At 44.2% G+C, this 23,713-nt stretch overlaps 1 protein-coding gene across 9 annotated transcripts; it reads left to right on the forward strand.

The window, feature by feature from the left end:
* The first annotated feature begins 1,915 nt into the window (after nucleotides 1-1,915).
* On the forward strand, nucleotides 1,916-23,529 carry TMEM231 (transmembrane protein 231). Of its 9 annotated transcripts, XM_081508606.1 has the most exons (9): nucleotides 1,916-2,140; nucleotides 2,247-2,416; nucleotides 16,521-16,649; nucleotides 17,272-17,415; nucleotides 19,776-19,857; nucleotides 21,248-21,353; nucleotides 21,714-21,762; nucleotides 22,168-22,228; nucleotides 22,316-23,529. In XM_081508606.1, exons 1-9 carry the CDS (start codon nucleotides 2,002-2,004, stop codon nucleotides 22,399-22,401), a joined length of 966 nt encoding a protein of 321 aa, XP_081364732.1. In that variant the 5' UTR covers nucleotides 1,916-2,001; the 3' UTR covers nucleotides 22,402-23,529. The 9 variants fall into 9 exon arrangements, with proteins under 9 accessions (XP_081364732.1, XP_081364733.1, XP_081364735.1 ...); XM_081508607.1 differs by having other exon boundaries at nucleotides 21,714-22,228; XM_081508609.1 differs by lacking the exons at nucleotides 22,168-22,228; nucleotides 22,316-23,529 and adding an exon at nucleotides 20,317-20,363 and having other exon boundaries at nucleotides 17,272-17,516; nucleotides 21,714-21,916.
* The last annotated feature ends 184 nt before the right edge of the window (nucleotides 23,530-23,713 follow it).

Genomic DNA, 23,713 nt, shown 5'->3' on the forward strand with positions numbered 1-23,713 from the left:
TTACCTACCTTCCTGATGTCTTTTTCCAGTTTACCATTCTAATTGGTTTCTCTGGCTGATGACATTGTCACCTTGGACTGTGGTAAGGGCGCTGTATAGTTTGCCCATAGGAGCATGTCTTGACCTCTCTTCTTTGCTAGGATCTCAGCTGAACTCTTCATCTAAAACCCAATTCTAGGTTATAGTAACTAAACTTATCATGGTAATCATTTTGAAATGTATAGAAATACTGAATCACTATATTGTATAAAAGGAACTAACATAATGTGGTCAATTATATTTCAAAAATGAACTCGTTAAAAAGAGATTAGGTTTGTGATTACCGGAGGCAAGGTGGAGGGAGGGGAAAGTTGGATGAAGTCAATCAGAAGATACAAACTTCCAGTTATAAGATAAATGAGTACTAGGGAGGTAATGTGAAGAAACCTGTGAAGAAAGCTGAACGCCAAAGAATTGATGCTTTTGAACTGTGGTGTTGGAGAAGACTCTTGAGAGTCCCTTGGACTGCAAGGAGATCCAACCAGTCCATCCTAAAGGAGATCAGTCCTGGGTGTTCATTGGAAGGACTGATGTTGAAGCTGAAACTCCAATACTTTGGCCACCTGATGCGAAGAGCTGACTCATTTGAAAAGACCCTGATGCTGGGAAAGATTGAGGGCAGGAGAAGAAGGGGACGACAGAGGATGAGATGGTCGGATGGCATTACCGACTCGATGGACATGAGTTTGGGTGGACTCTGGGAGTTGGTGATGGACAGGGAGGCCTGGCGTGTTGCAATTCATGGGGTCTCAAAGAGTTGGACTCGACTGAGTGACTGAACTGAACTGAACTGAGGAAGGTAATGTACAACATGATAGATATAATTAACACTGCTTAATGTTGTATATGAAAGAGTAAATCCTAAGATTTCTCATCACGGGGGAAAATTTTTTTCTATTTCCTTAATCTATATGAGTTGAGAGATGTTCAATACATTTATTGTGGTAATTATTTCATGATGAATGTAACTCAAATCATTATGTTGTACACCTTAAACTTATACAGTGCTATATGTCAATTATACCTCAATGAAAGTAGGAGAAAAACCCACTTCTAGGTTGCCTTCAAAATAGGAGTATCTACAATTGGATTTCATTCTGAGCACAAACTTCACACTAACTCGGCACTGCAATGTGAACCTTTAGGGCCTTTTGATGGAGAACTTGGCTGTTGACTACTTAAAAAAAAAAATTCCTTCTGCCATGTTTGAAATACTAGAAAAGCAGATGGGATGGGAGAGAAAGCATTCAATTAAGTAATCAGTTCAGTTCAGTCGCTCTTTGCGACCCCATGGACTGCAGCACGCCAGGCCTCCCCGTGTAACTTTATCTTTGAGGAGGACCACGGCTTCTCCTAAAATAAGTAGCCTAAAGCTTGTGCCCAATCAAGATAGCAAAGTACAGCAGAGCTATACAGTAAATTATCTTTTTTTCCCCCTCGAAGAGAGGGAGATAGATCTCCTGTTTCCGTGACTGCCCTGCTATGGAGTATAGTGAAAGCGATAGAAAATTTGGAAACAAAGGGACCTGGTTTGGTCTTAACCCAGGACCAAGTGTCTAGGACCACGGCCACATTTGTGTTTTCTGTTTGCCTCCAACGTAGGGTGTGCTGTGATTGGTTGGACTTAAGTATACAATGAACTACATTGGGGATTAATAGATGACACATATGTAAATACTTTAAGTCAACATTTATGAAAAACCTTATTTTACAAAAATGTTAACAACAGCCACGACTTTGGCGCACGGAAACGCCCTTTGGGAACGCGCAAGTAAAGCGCGACCACAGCGCACTTGCGGGCCCCGCCCGTTTGTCCCGCCCCCACGGAAGCCCGCCTGCTCGCTATTGGTCGCTCTCCCTGGCCGTCGGTTGCCGTGGAGACCACGGCTATGGCAACCAGGAGAAGCCATGCTAGATCGACGCTCCGGAACTGCGGAGGGGCCGTAACCTCGCGCGCCGCTTATGGCGCTCTACGAGCTCTTCGCGCACCCGGTGGAACGGGGCTACCGTGCGGGGCTCTGCTCCAAGGCGGCGCTCTTCCTGCTGCTGGCCGCCGCGCTCACGTACATCCCGCCGCTGCTGGTGGCCTTCCGGAGCCACGGTGAGTCTGGCCCCTGCCCCGGCTGGTGCGCGCCCCGCGGCCCTCCGTGGCACCCGCGCCGCCTCCCTGACCCTGGTCGCTGCGCCCCGCACTCTCGTTACCTCAGGGTTTTGGCTGAAACGGAGCAGTTACGAGGAGCAGCCAACCGTGCGCTTCCAGCACCAGGTGCTGCTCGTGGCCTTGCTAGGATCCGAGCCGGGCGGGTTCCTCGCCTGGAGCACGTTCCCCGCCTTCAACCGGCTGCAGGAGGGTCATCTGCGCGTCCCGCTCGTCTCGGTGAGTGCTTCCCGCCTGGGCCCCACCGCGCAGACTGGGCTGCGGAGGGGATGGGCGGAGGGCGCGGGAGCGGCCGGGCCCTGTCCCGGGGGGGCCCGGTGTGCGGCTGAAGGAGTCACGAACCCCAGACACGAGCTTTTGTTTCCTTTCCTGGGGGCCTGTTTGTTGATACATTTGGCTTCTCCAAGCCGTCCCCCACCCCGGTAAAGCTGGCTGCTGCTGTCAGCGTCTCTGTTCCCTGCAGTCTGCAGCCCCTGGCATTTCCGTGGGCCTGGCCCTTCCTGAGGGACTGATGGTCGCGGAATTTGCTGTGTGAGTCGCGTTGTTTATTCCCTAAGTCGAGTCCGACTCTTTGGTGGTGGTGGTGGTGATTTAGTCGCTCAGTCGTATCTGACCCTTGCGACCCCATGGCCTGTGGCCCGCCAGGCTCCTCTATCCACGGGATTCTCCAGGCAAGAATAGTGGAGTGGGTTGCCATGCCCTCCTCTAGGGAATCTTCCCGATCCCGGAATCAAACCCAGGTCTCCTGCATTGCAGGCAGATTCTTTACCAACTGAGCTATGAGGGAAGCCTGACTCGGAGAGCCTGTAAACTGCAGCACGCCAGGTTCCCCTGTCCTTCACCATCTCCCTGAGTTTGCTCAAACTCATGTGCATTGAGTCAGTGACGCCATCCAACCATCTCGCCCTCTGTTCTGGTTAATCACCCCGTTGTGCCGCTCAGTTGTGCATGCGCCCACTGTCCGTAAGGAAACAGCAGGCAGTTTTAGACGGACTGACACGTGGAAGCCAACGGGCTGACTGGTTAACCGACCTGCAGAACGTCCTGCTGGCCAGGCCCGCCTCCCTGGGCTCACCTCCTTAGGTACCGCTCAGTCCTGCAGCTGCCTGGGACTAAAATGAAGCATTTTACTGTCTGTCATGTAGTATCTGGTTCAAGATAAGTGAGTGCTTCCTTTACAGTCACCCCTTTAAAATCACTTTCTGAAAGCATTTTCCTTTGGAAGTAGGAAAATTCTGGATTTCCTTCTTCCAAAGTTGAATCTCTTTAGTATCTGAGATGATTGGCCTACATTCAAATTTGTGTAGCTGAAAAAAAATTTTTTCTCAGACTTTTTTCCCAGTAACTGAATAAAATGGAAAAAAAAAATTTAAACGTGATTGGCCATAAATGAATAACCACAAACAAAATATGGTTGATTACTTTTTATGTTTACTTTAATTTTTTTATAATTCTAAAAATGCCTGCTAGTTGAAAATAGAGTTCAGGTATATACAATGACATAAAATTAAAGGCTCAGTTTGGTACATGTATCTATACTTGTTAATTAACCTTCCTTTTAAGGTCTGTTAGGGGCTTCCCTGATGGATCAGTGGTAAAGAGTCCACCTGCCAATGCAGGAGACATGGGTTTGATCCATGGGTCAGGAAGATCCCCTGGAGAAGGAAACAGCAATTCACTCCAGTATTCTTCTCTGGGAAATCCCATGGACAGAGAAGCCTGGTGGGCTATACAGTCCGTGCGGTTACAGACGAACCAGACACTACTTAGTGACTAAACAACCGAATATTTCATGATATGGAAAGCTGTAATTGATTTACCAGCTTCCTGTTAGTGGATTTTTTTGTTTTTACTTTTTCACTATTAGAATATTGCAGTGAACAAGATTATGAATAAATCATACACCTTTAAATATCAAATTGTGAGGAACTGGAATAGAAGCTGTTTGTTGAAATTGCAAAAATACATAGAAAACTAAGCAAGCAAGTAAAATAATAATTAACTCCAGAAAAATAGAAAAGAAAATAATCAGAGTTATGAATAGGATTTCAGTTCAGTTCAGTCGCTCAGTCCTGTCCGACTCTTTGCGACTCCATGAACTGCAGCAAGCCAGGCCTCCCTGTCCATCACCAACTCCCCGAGTCTACCCAAACTCATGTCCATTGAGTCGGTGATGCCATCCAACCATCTCTTCCTCTGTTGTCTTCTTCTCCTCCTGCCCTCAATCTTTCCCAGCATCAGGGTCTTTTCCAATGAGTCAGCTCTTCGCATCAGGTGGCCAAAGTATTAGAGTTTCAGCTTCAACATCAGTCCTTCCAATGAACACCCAGGACTGATCTCCTTTAGGATGGACTGGTTGGATCTCCTTGCAGTCCAGGGGACTCTCAAGAGTCTTTTATCCAACACCACAGTTCAAAAGCATCACTTCTTCGACGCTCAGCTTTCTTTATAGTCCAACTCTCACATCCATACATGACCACTGGAAAAACCATAGCCTTGACCAGATGGACCTTTGTTGGCAAAGTAATGTCTCTGGTTTTTAATATGAATAGGATTTACATAATCATAATTAGGTGAACACTAAATGTTGACTAACCAAAAGAAGAGTTTAACTCTTCTGGGGGTGTGAGGTAGGAAGAGGCAAAGAAAATTAAATCATCCCTCTTGGTGGGAAGACAATAGAGGATGCTTGAAACAGAAATTGAGAAGTGCCAATGCAAATGTTATTTAAAGACATGAAGGTAGATTTCTAAATAATAAGGTAAATGAGGTGAATATATTTGCCGTGTGGGTGGTAGCCTGCTGGGTTTTTTAACAAACATTGTTGAACATTTTGATCCTTTAAATGATCAGGTCCTTTAAATTTATTTGAAAAATAGAACTGGAGTACAGACAAATTTCTTTCAGCAGCTCCTCCCTGATCTTCACATGTTGCCCATTTTTATTCTTATTTGAGGTTTTAATGCCTCTGGGGAAGGTGACTGTAGATGTGAGACCAGCATCTGGGTGTGCTTCCTTTCCCCTGTAAACTCACGGTTCCACTCGTGTTTCCTTTCCAACAGTAGAAACAAAGGTTGTTGTTGTTTGTGTTACAAACACACAAAAAATTAACTTGTTAGTTTTACTCTAGGTTAGCTTTCCCTGTCTTTTAAACTTTGGGTAGAAATTTTTTTTCTTTACATTTGTGTATTCCTCTCTATCATATTTTGGGTACTTGAGTCATTAAGAAATAATCATGAAGACTTAAAACAGTCATGAAAACAAGGGTACAGCATTAGGTTTCATTTATGTGTTCTTTTCACTTGTTTGTCGGTTTGGCTCCTCAGTTGGATTACTAGTTAGCTCTTATCTCTGTGACCAGAAGCCACTCCCTTGAGAGCACTGCCCACCAGGCCCCTACGTCTGGTGTGTGTGTGTTGCGATTTTATGAAGCCAAGATTACTTCTTATTTTTATGGTACTTCAGAGCTATTAATACTCTTTAATACTGGGTAATTTTGCACTGTAAAACATAAAGCCAAAGTTCCTTTTTCTTAGTCTTTTTCCCTCTCCATTCCAAGCCTGTGTCTGTAAGTAAATTATGACCTTGTAATTTGCAATCTTTCACAGTAAATTATTTGCTTCCTTCCTGATTGACCTCTTGGTTTGAAAATAGTTTGAAATCATGAAATACAAATAAATGAATTAGAAGATAAAAGGGAAGTACAGGGAAAAAAAGCAAGTAAAAATTCTAGGAAAAAACAAGAATAACACAAGAAGTCTACCAGATATTAAACTACACCTTAAAGCTCTAATAAATAAAGTAGTGTGGTTTGTAGAATTATATAAAATATGGAAATGAACCCAAATATGACTAAGGTGGCATTTTTTAAAAAATATATATATATTTATTTGGCAGTGCCAGGCCTAAGTTGTAGCATGTGGGATCTAGTTCCATGACCAGGGATTGAACCCAGGCGCCTCTGCATTGGAAGCCTGGAGTCTTAGCCACTGGACCACCAGGGAGTCCCCTAAGGTGGCATTTTAAATCAGTGAGTAAAGATGAAGCTAGTCCTCAGAGACTGTATAGCAGAATTAAAGTCCAGACCAAAATTAAATTTAAAATATGGAATCACAAACCTACTGAAACAAATAAGTGAAAAGTTTTAGATTTCTGAGTATGGCATAAAGTCTAGAAGGCATAAAAGAAACTTTTTTGATAAATGCAAGTATATAAAAAATAATTTTAAAAACTGTTGGCCTGGTGAAAACCAAAAGCAAAGTCAAAACACAAATGACAACTAGGGAAAAAAGTTTTACTATTTGTTTCACTTGTAAAGGGCTAATTTTCCTAACATAAAGTGCCTCAGTTCAGTTGCTCAATCGTGTCTGACCCTTTGCAACCCTATGGACTGCAGCACGCCAGGCTTCCCTGTCCATCACCAGCTCCCATAGCTTGCTCAGACTCATGTCCATAGAGTCGGTGATGCCATCCAACCATCTCATCCTCTGTCATCTCCTTCTCCTCCTGCCTTCAATCTTTCCCAGCATCAGGGTCTTTTCCAAGGAGTCACTTCTTCGCATCAGGTGGCCAAAGTATTAGAGTTCAGCTTCAGCATCAGTCCTTCCAATGAATATTCAGGACTGATTTCCTTTAGGATTGGCTGGTTTGATCTTCTTGCAGTCCAAGGGACTCTCAAGAGTCTTCTCCAACACCATAGTTCAAAAACATCAATTCTTAAGTACTCAGCTTTCTTTATAATCCAACTCTCCCATCCATACACGATTACTGGAAAAACCATAGCTTTGACTAGACGGACCTTGTCAGCAAAGTAACGGTTCTGCTTTTTAATATGCTGTCTGGGTTGGTCATAGCTTTTCTTCCAAGGGGCAAGCATCTTTTAGTTTCATGGCTGCAGTCTCCATCGGAAATGATTTTGGAGCCCAAGAAAATAAAGTCTGTCACTGTTTCCATTGTTTCACCATCTGTTTGCCATGAAGTGATGGGACCAGATGCCATGACCTTTGTTTTTTGAATATTGAGTTTTAAGCTAGCTTTTTAACTCTGACCAACTACCTAGTTTTAAAAATGGGTAAAGAATATGGACATTTCATAGAAGATGAAACATACCACTGGATAAAAAAATCATATACACAACCTAAAAGTTGAGAGTTATAATTTACGGCAGATATACTGAGGACTTCAAGCCTGGGAGGCTGCATCTCAAGTAACCCTGAGGAAACTGCTCAGAGGACGTGAGGGAGGAGCTAGGATATTTAGGATAATTTGCAACAAAGGGCAAGTAGTAGGAACAAAGAGAAAGAAAGAAAGTGAAGTCACTCAATAGTGTCTGACTCTTTTTGACCCCATGAACTGTAGCCTACCAGGCTCCTCAGTCCATGGAATTTTCCAGGCAAGAGTACTAGAGTGGCCTTCTTCAGGGGATCTTCCCAACTCAGGGATCGAACCTGCATTGCAGGCAGACGCTTTACCTTCTGAGCCACCAGGGAAGATCTTGAATAAAAGAGAACTGTATCTCAAGTTAAGAATTTAAGGCCTTGCTATGTATGGGAAAATGCAAGAATTCAGGTTCAGTGAAATCAGTCCTTTGATATGTACCTCACTTATCTGGGGCCAGTATTCTGTGTTTTCACATCCTGAGTTTCCTCAGGGCTCACTTTCCATGGTGGCTGTAATTGCTGATGACTGTGATATCCTTTGTTTACTGATATAGCAAGCAATATTCTGTTTCTCCACACATAACTCTTAAACATATGAAATCACACTCATAATTAGGGAGATGCAAATTAAAGATAATTGAGATATCTTTTTTTTTAATCTATCTAATAGGCAAAAATTTTTCCTAGCACTGTGGGCAAGATGCATGCAAGCACTCCTGTATGTTACTGGTGGGAGTGTAGATTGTAGCGCATCTTTGAGAAACTGATTGTCCATATTTATCAAAATTACTGATTCATGTGCCTGTTTCTACTTCTAGTAAAGTATCTTAAGGTTTGTGCACACATGTGAAATGACATATGAAAAAAGCTGCTCATTGCAGCATTGTCTGTAATATCAAAAGATGGCAAGCAACTTACATAGTAATAGAAGACTCATTTTAAAAATTGTGTTACATCTACCTAGTGGAACAGATAGCTTTGTTTTTGAATGAAGTTAGATTTATATATATGCGGTGCTTAGTTGCTCAATCGTGTCCGACTCTTTGCTACCCCATGGACTGTAGCCCGCCAAGCTCCTCTGTCCATGGAAGTTCTCCAGGCAAGAATACTAGAGTGGGTTGCCATGCCCAACTCCAGGGGATCTTCCCAACCCAAGGATTGAACCCAGGTCTCCCAAATTGCAAGCAGATTCTATACCATCTGAGCCATCAGGGAAGCCAAGAATGCTGGAGTGGGTAGCCTATCCCTTCTCCAGGGGAATTTCCTGACCCAGGAATCGAACCGGGATCTCCTGCATTGCAGGCAGATTCTTTACCAGCTGAGCTACCAGGGAAGCCCGGATTTATATATACTGATATGGAATTACTCCAAGAGAAATTTGTAAGTATAAAAAACAAAAATTGTATATAATATGCTTCCACTTGTATAAAAATAGAAAAAATATATATGGATGTGTATATTTACATATTCATACATGCATGCTTCTGCCATCTCTGGAAGAAGTCAAAAGAAACTGACAACATTGATTGCTCTGGGGGAGGAACTTAGATTCAGTGGGAGAGAAATCTTTTCACTAAATAGCCTTTTGTTCCATGGGAATGTAATATATATTGAAGATTTTTAAATTACTGATACAGTGACAATTTTTAAAGGAAAAATTTAGAAAGTGCCTTGTTAAACAAAAGCAAACCAAAAAGCAGTAAAAAAGCATTTAAGAGCAGATAAGTATATAAAATGGCAGTTACTTAGGAAAAGAGTTTGCAGTTCCTCAAAAAGTTAAACATAATTACCATGTGTCCCAGCATCCCTACTCCTGGGAAGTTATGTACCTCAGAACTGAGGACAGTCTACACAGAAACTTGTGCACAAATATTCATAGCAGCCTCATTCATAATAACAACAATTCAAAAAAAGTGGAAATAAGTCACATGTCCATCAGTGAGTGAATGGACAAAAAAATGTGTTATAGCCATACAATAGAATATCACTCAACCACAAAATGGAATGGAGTCATGATATAGGCTACAACATGGGTGAACTTTTTTTACTCAGTGAAAGAATCCAGCCACAAGACAGTACATGTTGTAGGATTCCATTTAGATGAAATGTCCAGAATAGACAAATCTGTAGCGACAGAAGGTAGCCTAAGGATCCCGGGAACATGGGGAATTAATTGGCACAGAGGAGAGACAGAGCAAGTGACTGCTAATGAGTATGTGATTACTTTTTGGGCTGATAGAATGTTTTGAAATTGGAGTTAGTGGTGATAAGTCACACAACTTTGTGAATATACTAAAATCTACTGAATTGATTGATAGAAAAAGGGTGAATTTTATGATATGTGAATTATGTCTCAGTTTTTTTAAAAGCAGGTAGGCAAAACCCTAGTAATGTGCTTACAAACCATAGTAATAAAAATTGCTGTAGATTTACTGTGCCTCTGGCATAAGCTAAGCATTTTATCATTAGGTAACACATTTAAATTTGTCTATGTAGTACTTGGCCTTTAACAAGTACTTAGTAAAGTGTTAGCCATTAATTTTTTTTTTACATATTACATTATCTGTAAGGCTCACAGTAACCTTTTGAGGTAGAGGTTATACCCCTGTTTTACAGATGAGAAGAATGAGACTCAGAGAATTGACATAATTTCTGTCTCTCAAGTGAGCAGTCAGGACTACAGCTCATATTCCATATCTTGTTCCATATCTTGTACTCTTAACCCTTAGTGCAGCAAAATGCTTTTCTGACCCTGAAGATAAAGGTAGACTGACTACAGCCTGTCCAAGAAAGTGCCAGAAAGTGTAAGAAGCAGTGGTTTTAGATCAAAGTTTTGACCAAATGCTTGGAGGTGGCTTTGCAATTGATAACTTGGGGAAGTCACAAATGGTCAGTTCACCTTGCTATGCTTCTGCTTTGGTCAGTTCACCTTGGACAGCGTCTCGATGCTTTTCACGCTTAAGAGAAGAAAAAAAGCACAGAATGACCTTTTTCCCTCAACGAGCCTGACTTGGTTCTTTAAGCATCTGTGATCCGGAGAATATGGGGCTGAAGGCTGTAGGAGGGTGCAGGAAGATGAGCGGAGAGGACTGGGCATCAGACGTGTTTTTTTGCGTCTCTGAAATCGGAGTGTGTCTGCCTGTCAGTGGCATCGTACAATAGCTGCTGACCGGAAGACAGGCTGGTCTGGGCCTCTTTGCCTACGCATGCACAAACATCAGACGTACCAGCACCAAAACTGGTAGAAGGAACATGAGCGACTTGAAAGAAAATCCTGGAGGTACTTCCCTGGCGGTCCAGTGGTTAAGGATCCACCTCTCAATGCAGGGGACGAGAGTTGGATCTCTGGTCGGGGAACTAAGATCCCACACGCAGGGGACAGCAACTGAGCCGCCAAGCCACAGCTACTGAGCCCTTGCGCAGCGACTCAAGACCCCGCATGCCACGACTAAGGCATGGTGCGGCCAAAAATAAATAACAGAAGAAGTAGTCTAAACAAGAGACAGGAATAAAACATTTAACCCTAAGAACCAAACGAGAAGCAAGTAAGGGGAGGTTCAAGAGGCCCTTAAAAGTAGGACAGTTCCACATAATTGGAAAGCGTGCTTTAGAGCTCAGACCAATGGGTTTTATTTCCCTTTGTGAATGTTTTTTTAAATGCTCTAACACCAGTGTGCTGCATGGTACAAAGGACAAAACTGCATACAAAAATATGGATAATACTGAGTCAACAAATGATTCAAAAGAATCAAAATGTAGAGAAGTTTTAAGAATCCCTGGATCAATTTATTTTGCATGTATTTTTCTATGTACATAAATATGATATATTAATATGCCTAGTTCTAAAAGCTCTTCGAATGAGTATCAGATAAATTCCCTGAGTGATTAGAAAGCACTGTGTCACACAGTAGTTTGACTGAAAGTATTTTTGCTTTCTTGAGCAAAATCACTTCAGTCGTGTCTCTTTGCGACCCTGTGGACCAAAGCCTGCCAGGCTCCTCTGTTCCTGGGATTCTCAAGGCAAGAATAGTGGAGTGGGTTGACATGCCCTTCTCCATGCCCTTGGATTCATTGAAGTATAGGTCAGTTCAGTTCAGTCGCTCAGTCGTGTCCGACCCTTTGCGACCCCATGAATCGCAGCACGCCAGGCCTCCCTGTCCATCACCAACTCCCAGAGTCCACCCAAACCCATGTCCATTGAGTCAGTGATGCCATCCAGCCATCTCATCCTCTGTCGTCCCCTTCTCCTGACCCCAATCCTTCCCAGCATTAGGGTCTTTTCCAATGAGTCAACTCTTCACATGAGGTGGCGAAAATATTGGAGTTTCAGCTTCAACATCAGTCCTTCCAGTGAACACCCAGGACTGATCTCCTTTAGGATGGACTGGTTGGATCTTCTTGCAGTCCAGGGGACTCTCAAGAGTCTTCTCCAACACCACAGTTCAAAAGCGTCAATTCTTCGGCGCTCAGCTTTCTTTATAGTCCAACTCTCACATCCATACATGACCACTGGAAAAACCATAGTCTCGACTAGACAGACCTTTGTTGGCAAAGTAATGTCTCTGCTTTTTAATATGCTGTCTAGGTTGGTCATAACTTTCCTTCCAAGGAGTAAGCGTCTTTTAATTTCATGGCTGCAATTATAGAAAAAAATATAAATTCATGGCTGAAGTATAGGTAGCAAGAATTTTATAAGTCTAGGAGACATGGAGTAGTGTTTCCTACTTTGCTGGAGAGCCAAAGGCTGGTGTCAAAGAGCATTTTCAGTATAAAAAGAAAAATTGGGACACCCCAATGATGACAAGTGTACAGTAAAGTGGATGCAGGTGTAAACGAGGAAATTAACCTTAAATAAAAGAATATGACTCCAAAGAATAAAAGGTATGGGACTTCCCTGGTGGTCTAGTGGTTGAAAGTCCGCCTGCCAATGCAGGAGACATGGATTCCATCCCTGGTCTGAGAGGATTCCATGTGCTGCGGGGCATCTAAGGCCTTGCACCACAACTACTCAAGCCCTTTCACCTGGAGCAACAAGAGGAACCATCACAATGAGAAGCTTGTGCACTGTGACTAGAGAGTAGCCCCTGCTCGCTGCAACTAGAGAAAGCTTGTGCCTCGCAAAACCCAGAGCAACCTAAAAGTAAGCAGATAATTTTTTAAAAAAGAACAAAAGGTAAAAGAAGCAGGAGCCAAATAAAATTCCAACAAGCTATGAAATACTGTAGAATCCCTAATGAGGGAAAAATGTTCCAAGTCAGGGCACTCTGAAAACAATGGTACCAGTTAAATTTACAGCTACGCTTACGGTCAGATGCTTTGCTGGTTATGAGGTCTTGTCTCAGCTCCAAACCTACCCTCCTATACTCTCCTTTGTGGTGCTCATGTTGAGATACTGAAACCCACATTCTCCTCTGACAAATGGCTCCCTGTTAGGTTACCGGTAGGAGGCATGGTAAGCCTTGTTCTGGGAGTGGCAGAAAACCGGAAACTGCAACCAAGGTGAAGGACCATCACAGGCTTGACGCAAACAGCAGGAGTGCATCCTTCCTCCAGCCTTATTGACTGGCTCCATGGGTCCTCCCTCCAAGCTCCAAAGGTATCAGCCCTCCCTTTTTGAGGTCTGAGTCCCAGATCCTTGAGGCGATGCCAGCCTCTTCCTTCTCTTCTCCAGCCCTAGGTAGTCATCCTGCAAAAAGTGTTCCCCTTTTTGCCTTTTTTCTCCCACTAATGCTTATGTTATCAATTATCCCCTATACTAAATTCCCCTGTTAAAATAGCTTGATTTTTGTTTCTTTCTGACTGGACCCTGATTGATACAGTTTGACTGATGGGCATTGACTAGATCCACCACTGCCTGCCTGTATTTATCCTATCTAGTATGTTAGTATTGGTTTCACAGATACCTGTAGAGGATTAGCCTGTTTTAACCCCAGAAATCTTTGAAATTAGCGTTCTTATTGGCTGTTATAGAATTAGGAGTCAGCAAACTTAAATCTCAACCGCAGTTCTGTCATTAGGTTCCTTGACCTCAGTGTAGTTATATAAAGAGTATGATAGTACCTACCTCTCTAATTATTGCTAATTATTATTAGTAATAAAACTTCTGGGATATGCAGAGGAATGAGACAGGACAATCCATGGATATAAAAATTGCCCCAAGTTGCACATATACCTTATAGAAATAGAGGGATGGTGTATGATTTATGAATTCTCTTAGCCAGACACATCCATTGGATTTTAGTTACTAACCTTGAACCTGTGTTAAAGAAGTATTAGCTGTTTGAATACCTACCTTTGTAGCCATTGCATTTTGTATTAAGCTTCATTTAAAGTAAATGAAATTAGGGTTTCCCTCATGGCTCAGTGGTAAAGGATCCACCTGCCAATGCAGGAGACACAGGTTCAATCCCTGGCCTGGGAAGATCCCACATGCTGCAAGGCAACTAAGCCCGGGCTCTACAAATATCAGCCTGTGCTCTACAGCCCAGCAACCGCAACTGCTGAAGCCCGAATGCTCTAGAGCCTGTGCTGTGCAACAAGAGAAGCCCACGCTCTGCAACTAGAGAGGAGCCCCACTCACCAAAGCTAGAGAAAAGCTCGCAAAGCAACAAAGACCCAGCATAGCCAAATAAATAAACACAATTTTTTAAAAAAGTAGGTGGAATTAGATAACTGATCCCATCCGTTGTCCAGGTGATACCACAGCAATGCAACCCCCCTTCCCAGCCTCAGGGGAGCGAGAGTCTTACTTGGTGACAGGTCCTCTGTGAAGAAGGCATGACAACCCACTCCAGTATTCTTGCCTGGACAATCCCATGGACAGAGGAGCCTGGCGGGCTGCAGTCCATGGGGTCACAGAGTTGGACATGACTGAAACACCTTGACACGCACGCACCTCTGTGGGAGAGGCATCATTTGCACGATCACTCATCGCCACATGTCAGCCCTCGTCTTCACTGTCTCCAGCTCATGAACTCTGCTCAGCTCCACTGGCCTCATAAACACTGACCCACTTTCACTCAGAGCACATGCGTTTTGTTAGCCTGGATTAGTCTTCCTCAAGATGTTTCTGTACCTTATCACCTCACTTCATCTGACTTCTCGGACAGTCAGGTATTCCTGAATGCCAGATATAAATTTCTGTTAAATTCTACCCTGATCATTCTCTGATTTTAGCTTGCTTCACTTTTCTTTGTGGCACTTAGCAATACCTGATGTCAGCACATACTTCTTTGTTTACTGACGTACACTCTGCTTCCCTGGCTGGGAATGGAAGCTCCATTATGGTGGGGAGTTTGTCCATTTTCTTTGCCACTATATTCCCAGAACCTGAAGCAATGCCTGGCACATAGTAGGCCCTCAGAAAATATTTGACAGATTAATGAGTGGATTTAACAAGTAGACACCAATTATGGTGCTGTACCAGATCTCTGTCCTCTGTGAACCTGGAGTAAAAGCATGCTGGGTTTTTTTACAAAAAGATCTTTCATAACCAACATCTGCTCCTTGAGTTTAAGTCTGGACATTTTAGTCCTGGAAACAGGACCAGATTTGAAGACAGATATGTGGCTTCATATCCTGTCTTTACCAATACTAGCTGTACTCCATAAATCCTTTAATCTCCCTGAGACTTGATTTTCTCATGTATACAATGGGAATAGTAGTTGTTCTGCTTACCTTTGACTGATTGTAAAGGTCAAATGAAATGTGTTTCTCTCCCTCTGAGACTGTATGAGAGTCCAAATTCTTCTGGCATTTCCCTCCTGGCCACTATCCTTCTTCTCTCAAAAGTTGTTGATCGTTGTCTTCCTGTAGAACCCTCAGGATCCAGAAAAGCTATGGATCCACCACAGAGAGGTAACCTGACTTTGTCTTCCAAGTCTTCCCAGAAATCACCTAAAAAAAATGCTCAGGAAGACAAGGCAGCCTCTTTTCCTTCCTACTCATAATTGCTGATACATAATTGCCTCGGTAACCTGATCATCAGCCCTGGTAACAGATATCCCTGTGCTGCACCTGCAAAGCCGACGGAACGAGACAGAGAAAATAGTATCCAACAGAAGAGAGAGGGTAGACTTCTCTATAACAAGGCCCAGGATAAGGACATTATTGTCTAGAAGGAAAGAAATGATTGAAAGGTTCTGAAAACTGAGATAACTGCATCTCAAACGACCTTATTAGCCTGAAAAAGAACAAAGAATCTCTTCCCCCACATAAAGGTATGGAGGAAACCCAAATGAATCAGTAGATGGGGAATTCAGGTGGGAATATGCTGATACACCACCACGGAATCCTTCTGGGAACCTACGAAGAGGCCTGGTTATAACAGCGAGGTCCAGAGCTGTGCCCCAGAGTCATGTCCCCACTGATCACATCTCAGTGGCCATCTCTCCTGCTCGTCCTCTTAGGGTCACTGTGAGGCGAGACTGGATTGTGGCGGTTTTTATGAGCTGTAATTTGTCTTTCTCCCTCCTTGGATCTCTGTTCTCCCCACTTTCATGTCCCTAATTCATAAAATACCTATGGAGTTTCACTGCCTTACTGATTTTACTTCGCTTTCTTTTTCATTGTACTGATTGGTACTAAAAGATGCACTAGGTTTTAAAGCTCTGACATCAATCCAACATTGAGAATCTGAAGCAAAGACATTGTGGTTGAAGAACATATAAACAGAGCCTGGTGTTTTTCTGCTGAGTCTGTGTGGGAAATGCAGAACGATTGGGATTGTTTTTCCTTTTCTGTTTTAGAAAGTTGACTTCAGGAGAAGTCGAAATCCTTTCTTAGGTGCTATTTAAACCTTCCCTACAAACTCAGGCATGTTTCTTAAAAGGAAAGGAAACACCAGCAACAAAACAAAACAGATCAAGTGAGACAACTGGAAAAGAATAACGTGTCCAGACACTACGTTGCTTGTATCGCCGCAGCCAGGTCCCAGCCAGTTTGGCCCTAGAATGTTTGAGAAGTGCAAGTGTGCAGTTCAGGGGCCATGTCTCTTTCCCCAGTATTGATCCACCTATAACTATTTAATGTTCTCTTTTTTCTTTCGGTGAGAGATCTAATGCCTGTGTGTGGCAAAGTCACTGTGTATGTCCAACGTACTCCACGCTGTGGAGTCCTCCTGGACTTATTAAGGACCAGTCATCAGCCTTTTTTGGATCTCCTAGGCTAGAGAAGAAGACAGGAACCAGGATGGGAAAATGGACATGTTGCATTTTAAACTGGAGCTTCCCCTGCAGTCCACAGAGCAGGTTCTAGGTGTACAGCTCATCTTGACTTTCTCCTACCAACTGCACGTGAGTTATCTCCCTTTTGTCTTTCTTTTTTCATAGTTTTTTTTTGTTTTGTTTTTGTTTTACTATTTATTTATTTTTTGGCTGTGCTGGGTCTTTGTTGTTGCGCGTGGGGTTTCTCTAGCTGTGAGCGGGGGCTACTCTTCCTTGCAGTGCAAGGGCTTCCCATTGCGGAGGCTTCTCTTGATTTGGAGCGTGGGCTCTGGCTTTAGTTGCTCTGCAGCATGTGGAATCTTCCCGGACCAGGGATCGAACCCGTGTCCCCTGTATTGGCAGGCAGATTCTTATCCACTGCACCACCAAGGAAGTTGTCCCTTTTGTCTTTCAATAGAACAGAGCCCTCCTTTCTGATTTCTGGGAAAACTCACACTGCAGAAGACTCTTAGCAGGAGTGTCATTTGGTATTTAGCCGCTGAAGTTAAATTTGAATGTTTTTCATTGAGGTCACGTTAATTTCCATGAGCTATTGATAGCTCCAGGGGTTCTGGGCAGAGCGCTTCCTGCATGGCTAAGCTCGGCACTGGGGGGACGGCTTAGGCTTCAACCGCAGATGGGTGATGCTCAGAACCCGCAACCATTCAGATCTGACTGAAATTGATGTCGTCTCTCTTTCTAATGATTTCAGAGGATGTCGACATTCGTGATGCAGAGCATGGCGTTTCTCCAATCCTCCTCTGCTGTTCCGGGGTCCCAGTTATATGTGAATGGAGACCTGAGGCTGCAGCAGAAGCAGCCCCTAAGCTATGGTGGCCTAGACGTCCGGTACAATGTAGGGACGCTGCATACTGCCCATCTCTTTTGCTTCTGTATTGTATTGTTTATCAAGTGCTTTGAAGAGGGAGCAAGTAACATTGGAAATAGCACTTCTCTGTGAGTGGCACAGAAAAGGATCTCTGAGGAATTCTTTCTGTGAATGCTTTCGAAATATGGAGACAGATATCCTTGTTTACATCTTAAAAAAAAAGAGGGAGAAGAATCTTTGTCTTTATCTAAGAATTAAATTGTTTATAGTTTTGGGGTATGCATGCACACACACACAGTGTATTTCAGGTGACCTTTTTCAGTTCATGTAAAAGATTTGAAAAAGCATACTAATCATTGTTTGCTAAGCTTATAACATATGCCAGCCCTGAGTTAAGAGGTTTAAATACACCATCTCATTCAGTCATCACAGCAGCCTCATGAGACGCCTTCTGTTGCAGTTCCCTGCTCTCCAGCTGCTTGTGCTGTCACTGTCCCCCTTGCTCCTTTCTAGCCATAGGGTCCATTTTGCTGTTTCTCAAACCTACAAAGCAGCTCCTGCCTCAGGGTTTTTGCACTTAACTCTTCCTCTACCAAGTATCCACATCGCTTATTCTACTGCTCTGTCTGGTCCCTGTTCAAAGCTCCTGAGCACAGTCCTTCCTTGACACACCTTCTAAAGAACATCCACCTGTTCCTCCATCATCCCTCACCCAGGTTTACTCTTCTTACCTTCACCTGAAATATTAAAGGAAGGTTTGCAGTTTGTTCATCTGCCATCTCCCTCAGCGGTAAAGGGGCTTCCCTTGTGGCTCAGCTGTAAAGAATCCACCTTCAATGCAGGAGACCTGGGTTCGATCCCTGGGTTGGGAAGATCCCCTGGAGAAGGGCAAGGTTACCCACTCCAGTATTCTGACCTGGAGAATCCCATGGACTGTATAGTCCATGGGGTCACAAAGAGTCCGACACAACTTCCACTTTCAGTGGTAAAAGCTCTGCTGTCCTCTGTGTTCTCTCGTCCCAGGGCTTAAAACAGTGCCTGCTGCATAATAAGCACTCAGACAGAATTGATGAGAGAAGGAAGTCTCATCTCACACATGAGGAAGCTGGAGCCTACAGGGATTGATTAATTTTCCCAAAGCCCACAGAACCGTGAACGGTCTGTCTGAGACCAGGACTCGTGCATCCGATCACTCATCGTGAACCTTTATGTTATCACAAGGAGGCCGGTATAAGTTGGGCTACTTTTGAAACTTAATAGGAGATGTTATCAGTTATTATAACCAGGACTGTCCCAGATAAACTAGGATTCATGGTCACCATAACCATTATCAACATACTGTTTTTTTTAACAGGAGGGACTATAAAATACAAATTTAATGTGCTGTGCTATGCATAGCGGAGAAGGCAATGGCACCCCACTCCAGTACTCTTGCCTGGAAAATCCCATGGATGGAGGAGCCTGGTAGGCTACAGTACATGGGGTCGCTAAGAGTCAGACACGACTGAGCGACTTCACTTTCACTTTTCCCTTTCATGCACTGGATAAGGAAATGGCAACCCACTCCAGTATTCTTGCCTGGAGAATCCCAGGGACGGCGGAGCCTGGTGGGCTGCCGTCTATGGGGTCGCACAGAGTCGGACACGACTGAAGCGACTTAGCAGCAGCAGCAGCAGCAGCAGCTATGCATAGTCGCTCAGTCTTGTCTGACTCTTTTCGACACCATGGACTGTAGCCCACCAGGCTCCTCTGTCCATGGGGACTCTCCAGGCAAGAATACTGGAGTGGGTTGCCATTCCCTCCTCCAGGGGATCTTCCCAACCCAGGGATCAAACCCAGGTCTGCCTACATTGCAGGCGGATTCTTTACCATCTGAGCCACCAGGGAATCCCATGTTAGATTATGTCAGCAGGAATATGATACTAGAGAAGAGCTCTTTCTTGTCTTCAAAGGATTATGTGCTTATTACTATGTGCGCTTTATCCTCTTTCCATTTCTACATTTCAAAGAGATCAATTAGAGAGCATCCAGACAAGAGCAAGAAAAAAGACAAAGGGGTTGAAAATGTAGTCTCTTAGAAAAAAATCAAAAGAATCATTTCTCCCATGGGAATAGAGAGGGGAATTATATAAGTAGCTTTAAAACTTGTGAAAGATGGATATTGACCCCTTGTTTCCTTCCCTCCAAAAAGAAAGACTGAAAGTAAATGACTTAAATTGTTTCAAAAGAGTTCATCCTTCAGTGAAGAAAAGATGATCGATGCTGGAATAGGCCCCCGGGCACAAGAGGGTGGTCTCTGAGATCAGCCTGGGTGGGAGGAGGGTAGAAAAATCAAGAGCGTGCAAGTCACTTGCGTGCTCACACCACACCCTCCCGCCATGTCCCAGGTGTCTGTCATCAACGGGACCAGTCCGTTTGCCAGTGACTACGACCTCACCCGCATTGTTGCTGCCTATCAGGAAAGGAACGGTGAGTTGTGTGGACAGCTCATCCAGCTGCTTCTCGAGGACTTTGCAGGTTATTGAGGGTATTGGAGAGAAACAGAATTAGAGCCCTTGTCATATCAAAATGGGAGAAGGCAATGGCACCCCACTCCACTACTCTTGCCTGGAAAATCCCATGGACAGAAGAGCCTGGTAGGCTGCAGTCCGGGGTTGCAAAGAGTCGGACACGACTGAGCGACTTCACTTTCACTTTTCACTTTCATGCCTTGGAGAAGGAAATGGCAACCCACTCCAGTGTTCTTGCCTGGAGAATCCCAGGGACAGCGGAGCCTGGTGGGCTGCCGTCTATGGGGTCGCACAGAGTCGGACACGACTGAAGTGACTTAGCAGCAGCAGCAGCATATCAAAATGTCAAAACCAGTGAATGCTCAGCTATGGAGGGTGAACAGATTGCTCAGAATTTGTTCTTTTCCTCTTGATCCAGAGACCTACAGCCTAACCATCCCCTCCACTGCTCCTCTGGTCCAGCAGGTTAGTGCCAATTCACTGCCATATTTGTCCCACCACTGGTTTGGTGGGTTTATGCGTATAGATATGTGAGTTGCTTCCCACACTACACCTGTAAGAAAAGCCAGAGACAAGTGGTTCTCCATAGTTTTCAGATGGAAATAGAGAACGTGAGCGACTCACCACATGGCAGCAGCTGAAGAAGAAGAAAGCAGCCAAGATTCTGGCTGAAAGGCAGAGGGTGCCCAGGGCTTCCAAGAGGAAGACCATCAGGTCATCCCTGAGTGTGTGCTTGACTCAGCATGTCTGGCTGCTTGGCGGTCTGAGGTTTCCTCTAAAGGAATCTAAAGCATTACTTGGCAACCAGACCTCATAGATACGATAACAGACATTTAACAAGTCAGGAGACCGCAATTCCAGTATTTCTTTCTGGTTTTATGTAATACATGAGCAGCTTTATTCCAAAAATAAAGGAATTTTAGAACACGACTTAAAAACATTTATCTGCAAGTCAACTTTTCTTCCTTAATTTCTTCCAGTCGTTGTCCATATGCAGAGTTTTTATACAGCTCCTGTCACAGTTTAGAGACAATTTTTGTCTTCTGTACTTTGTAGTATAAGTATTTCCCCCACACTGCTACAAAGTTTTCATTGGTTTTCTTTTTAGAGATAGCATAATATTCCTTTGCTTAGCCATTCGACAATTGTAGAACACTGTTTTTAACTTCCTTTGACAAGTGAGCAGCTATGTGAGCAGCTTTGAACATTCAATTTCTCTTTCCTTTTGAATTATTTCTTTGGAATGTGTTCTGAAGTGCAGAGTTGGCCTGAGAGGTCAGAGTATTTTATAGCCCTCAATATTTTACTGCCAGAGAGCATTCACAGATTAACTCCTCATTGTGTTGCAGTAACCACCATCCTGACTGACCCCAGCCCCATCTGGCTGGTGGGAAGGGCTGCAGAAGCTCCATTTGTGGTTAATGCAGTCATCCGATACCCCGTGGAAGTCATTTCATATCCTTTCTGTTAAAGGGCCAACAGTAGCTGGGTTTCAAAAAAGAGAAGAAGGATTCCTCAGATGTCTCAAGCAGGAACAGACGTGGAAAGCCTCAGACTGGAAATTGCTGCAGTGGTAGTCCCCCACAAATGACTGTCTGCAGTTCATACGGGAAAAAATTTTCATTTCCTGTTCATATGTCCTGTTGAGCAATTCTTCTAGGTCAGAATCATACATATTTATATCTTAATAATCTTTTATTGTCTCTTTTATCTTAAGGATATTTGAAACATTTTTTGTGATTTTCTGTGTAAACTAACCCTTTGGTGTAACATGTATGTAGAAAATGTCATCTGTGACTCCTTAACTGTTTGTACTTATCTACCAGGATTCTGGGAAATGATAAAGTTCGCCTGGATCCAGTATGTCAGTATCCTATTTATCTTCCTGTGGGTGTTTGAAAGAATCAAAAGATTTGTGTTCCAAAATCAGGTGGTGACCACAATCCCTGTAACAGCTATGCCCCAGGGTGAACTGTATAAGGAGCATTTATCATAAGAAGACCCTTTCTGAAAACTAAGCATTGCCGTGGCTACCTCGCTGTTGTTTTCTGAGAACTGCCATCTTAGGAAATTTCTGAAGAGTCCGTGGACACTTGCCCCCGTGTGTGCTTTTCCCATCAGAGACAAAGAACAATCCTTTCTAATTTTCCTCTACACAAATTCTGTATCTTCTAAGCATCTGCAGAGATAATCAGGGACTAGTTTGTAGAAATGTTTCTGAGGGTTCCTGAAGGCTATAATTTGCTTTTGTTTTTGTTTTTTGCCTCAGACTTGGATCTCAGGAGGAAACTACAGTCAGTTCAGACAGCTTGGAAAGAGTCCCATCTCTGGTGAAGCAAAGACTTTTCCTCTCTTGAACTGAGAAGCATGCCGTGTATTTCTTCCCCCTGTTGTAAACCAGGTTTTCCTCTTTGCAGGGCTCTCTGGGGATAGATACGCAATCATCAGCACTTTCCACTCCTGGGCGTCTAAATTTCCACTGAGAACTGGTTTCCAGAACTGAGAGGCCTTTAACGGGCGGCCTGGAGGGGGAGAGGGGCGCGCTCAGAGCCCATGTGCGCGCGCTCGGGCAGGCGCCGTGAGAACACGCGGCTTGGTGTCCACCTGCCGCGTCGAACAGACGGGGGTCTGTCCCAGCCCCGCCGAGCAGCCCTTGATCCCGCCCGCCGCCGGGCAGGCTCTTGGCCTCCGGCTGAGCCCCTGGAATAGCAGGCCGCAGTCAGCAGGCTGCTGCGGGCACAGGCCCTCAGCGACAGTGGGGGAGTAAGCCGTGCAACAACAGGGCCTTTCTCCCTGGCCCTCACCCAGCAGGCTGCACACTTGCCACTCCTCCTCCTCGACAGCCCAACCCCCCTGAAAAGGACGCGGGCGACAGAGGAGCTGTTGTTGCTATTGGCTCCTACCGCCTGACAACCACAGAGGTTACTTGGAGGGCTAGCGGGAAGCCCGCGACTTGCGTTTCCTCTGCCTCAGGAACAGGGTGCCCATCGCAGTGGGCCACTTTGGGGAGGTCACACAAGGAGCAGGGAGGGCACAGAGAGGATGCCAGCCGCGCGGCCCATTCTGGGCCTGGCCATTAGCAGAATGACACGCAGTTCAGCCAGATCACCCAGACCGCTGGAATGGGCCTCTGTCATGCGTGGAACAGGGATTTTCCATCCACACTGAGGACAGCTGGACCTGCTTTATGCTCCCGTGCTTTCACTGGCTGGGGAAGGACACGCCCTCTGAGATCCGTGCTTCACACCCATCCACACACACCGCTGAGTTTTTATTTCCAAAGCACCTTTTCTTCCAGGCTGCCCAAAATAAGAACTTCGAAAACAAAGCTGTTTTGGAGTATTTAAGCACAAAAAGATCCTAACACTGGTCCCTCTGCCTTTTCTTTTAATATTTTGAGCTGTTTATATGCCTAGAGTTGGTGTTTTTTTTTTCTTCTTCTTCTTCTTCTTCCTTGAGATTTAAATTAAAAAGTTTCTGGTTTAATCACCAAAAGGTAATGAAATATGGGAAGAGAGCTGGAGATGTATGTCAACATGGCTTCATATTTTATTAAATTATTTTTCATGCCAAACATGTATAAAGAACCATGATGTTTTGTAACTTTATGATTAAAATGTTCAAACCAGAAGGTTCCGTGTGGCTCTGTAGAGGGGGAGGGTATTTGGAAAAGGGAGGATGGGGAAGGCAGAAGCTGTGCACACTTCTCCTGGTTACTCACCAGCAGCCTTGCTTTACCAGGGCTCTGCCCAAAGACCTTGGAGTTTTTGTTAACTCTTTGGCAAAAGCCTTCTGGCCCCACCCCAAGTAAATGT

This window comes from Giraffa tippelskirchi, chromosome 7 (genome assembly GCF_054371585.1).
Source record: "Giraffa tippelskirchi isolate mGirTip1 chromosome 7, T2T-mGirTip1v1.2.pri, whole genome shotgun sequence".
Lineage (NCBI taxonomy): Eukaryota > Metazoa > Chordata > Mammalia > Artiodactyla > Giraffidae > Giraffa > Giraffa tippelskirchi.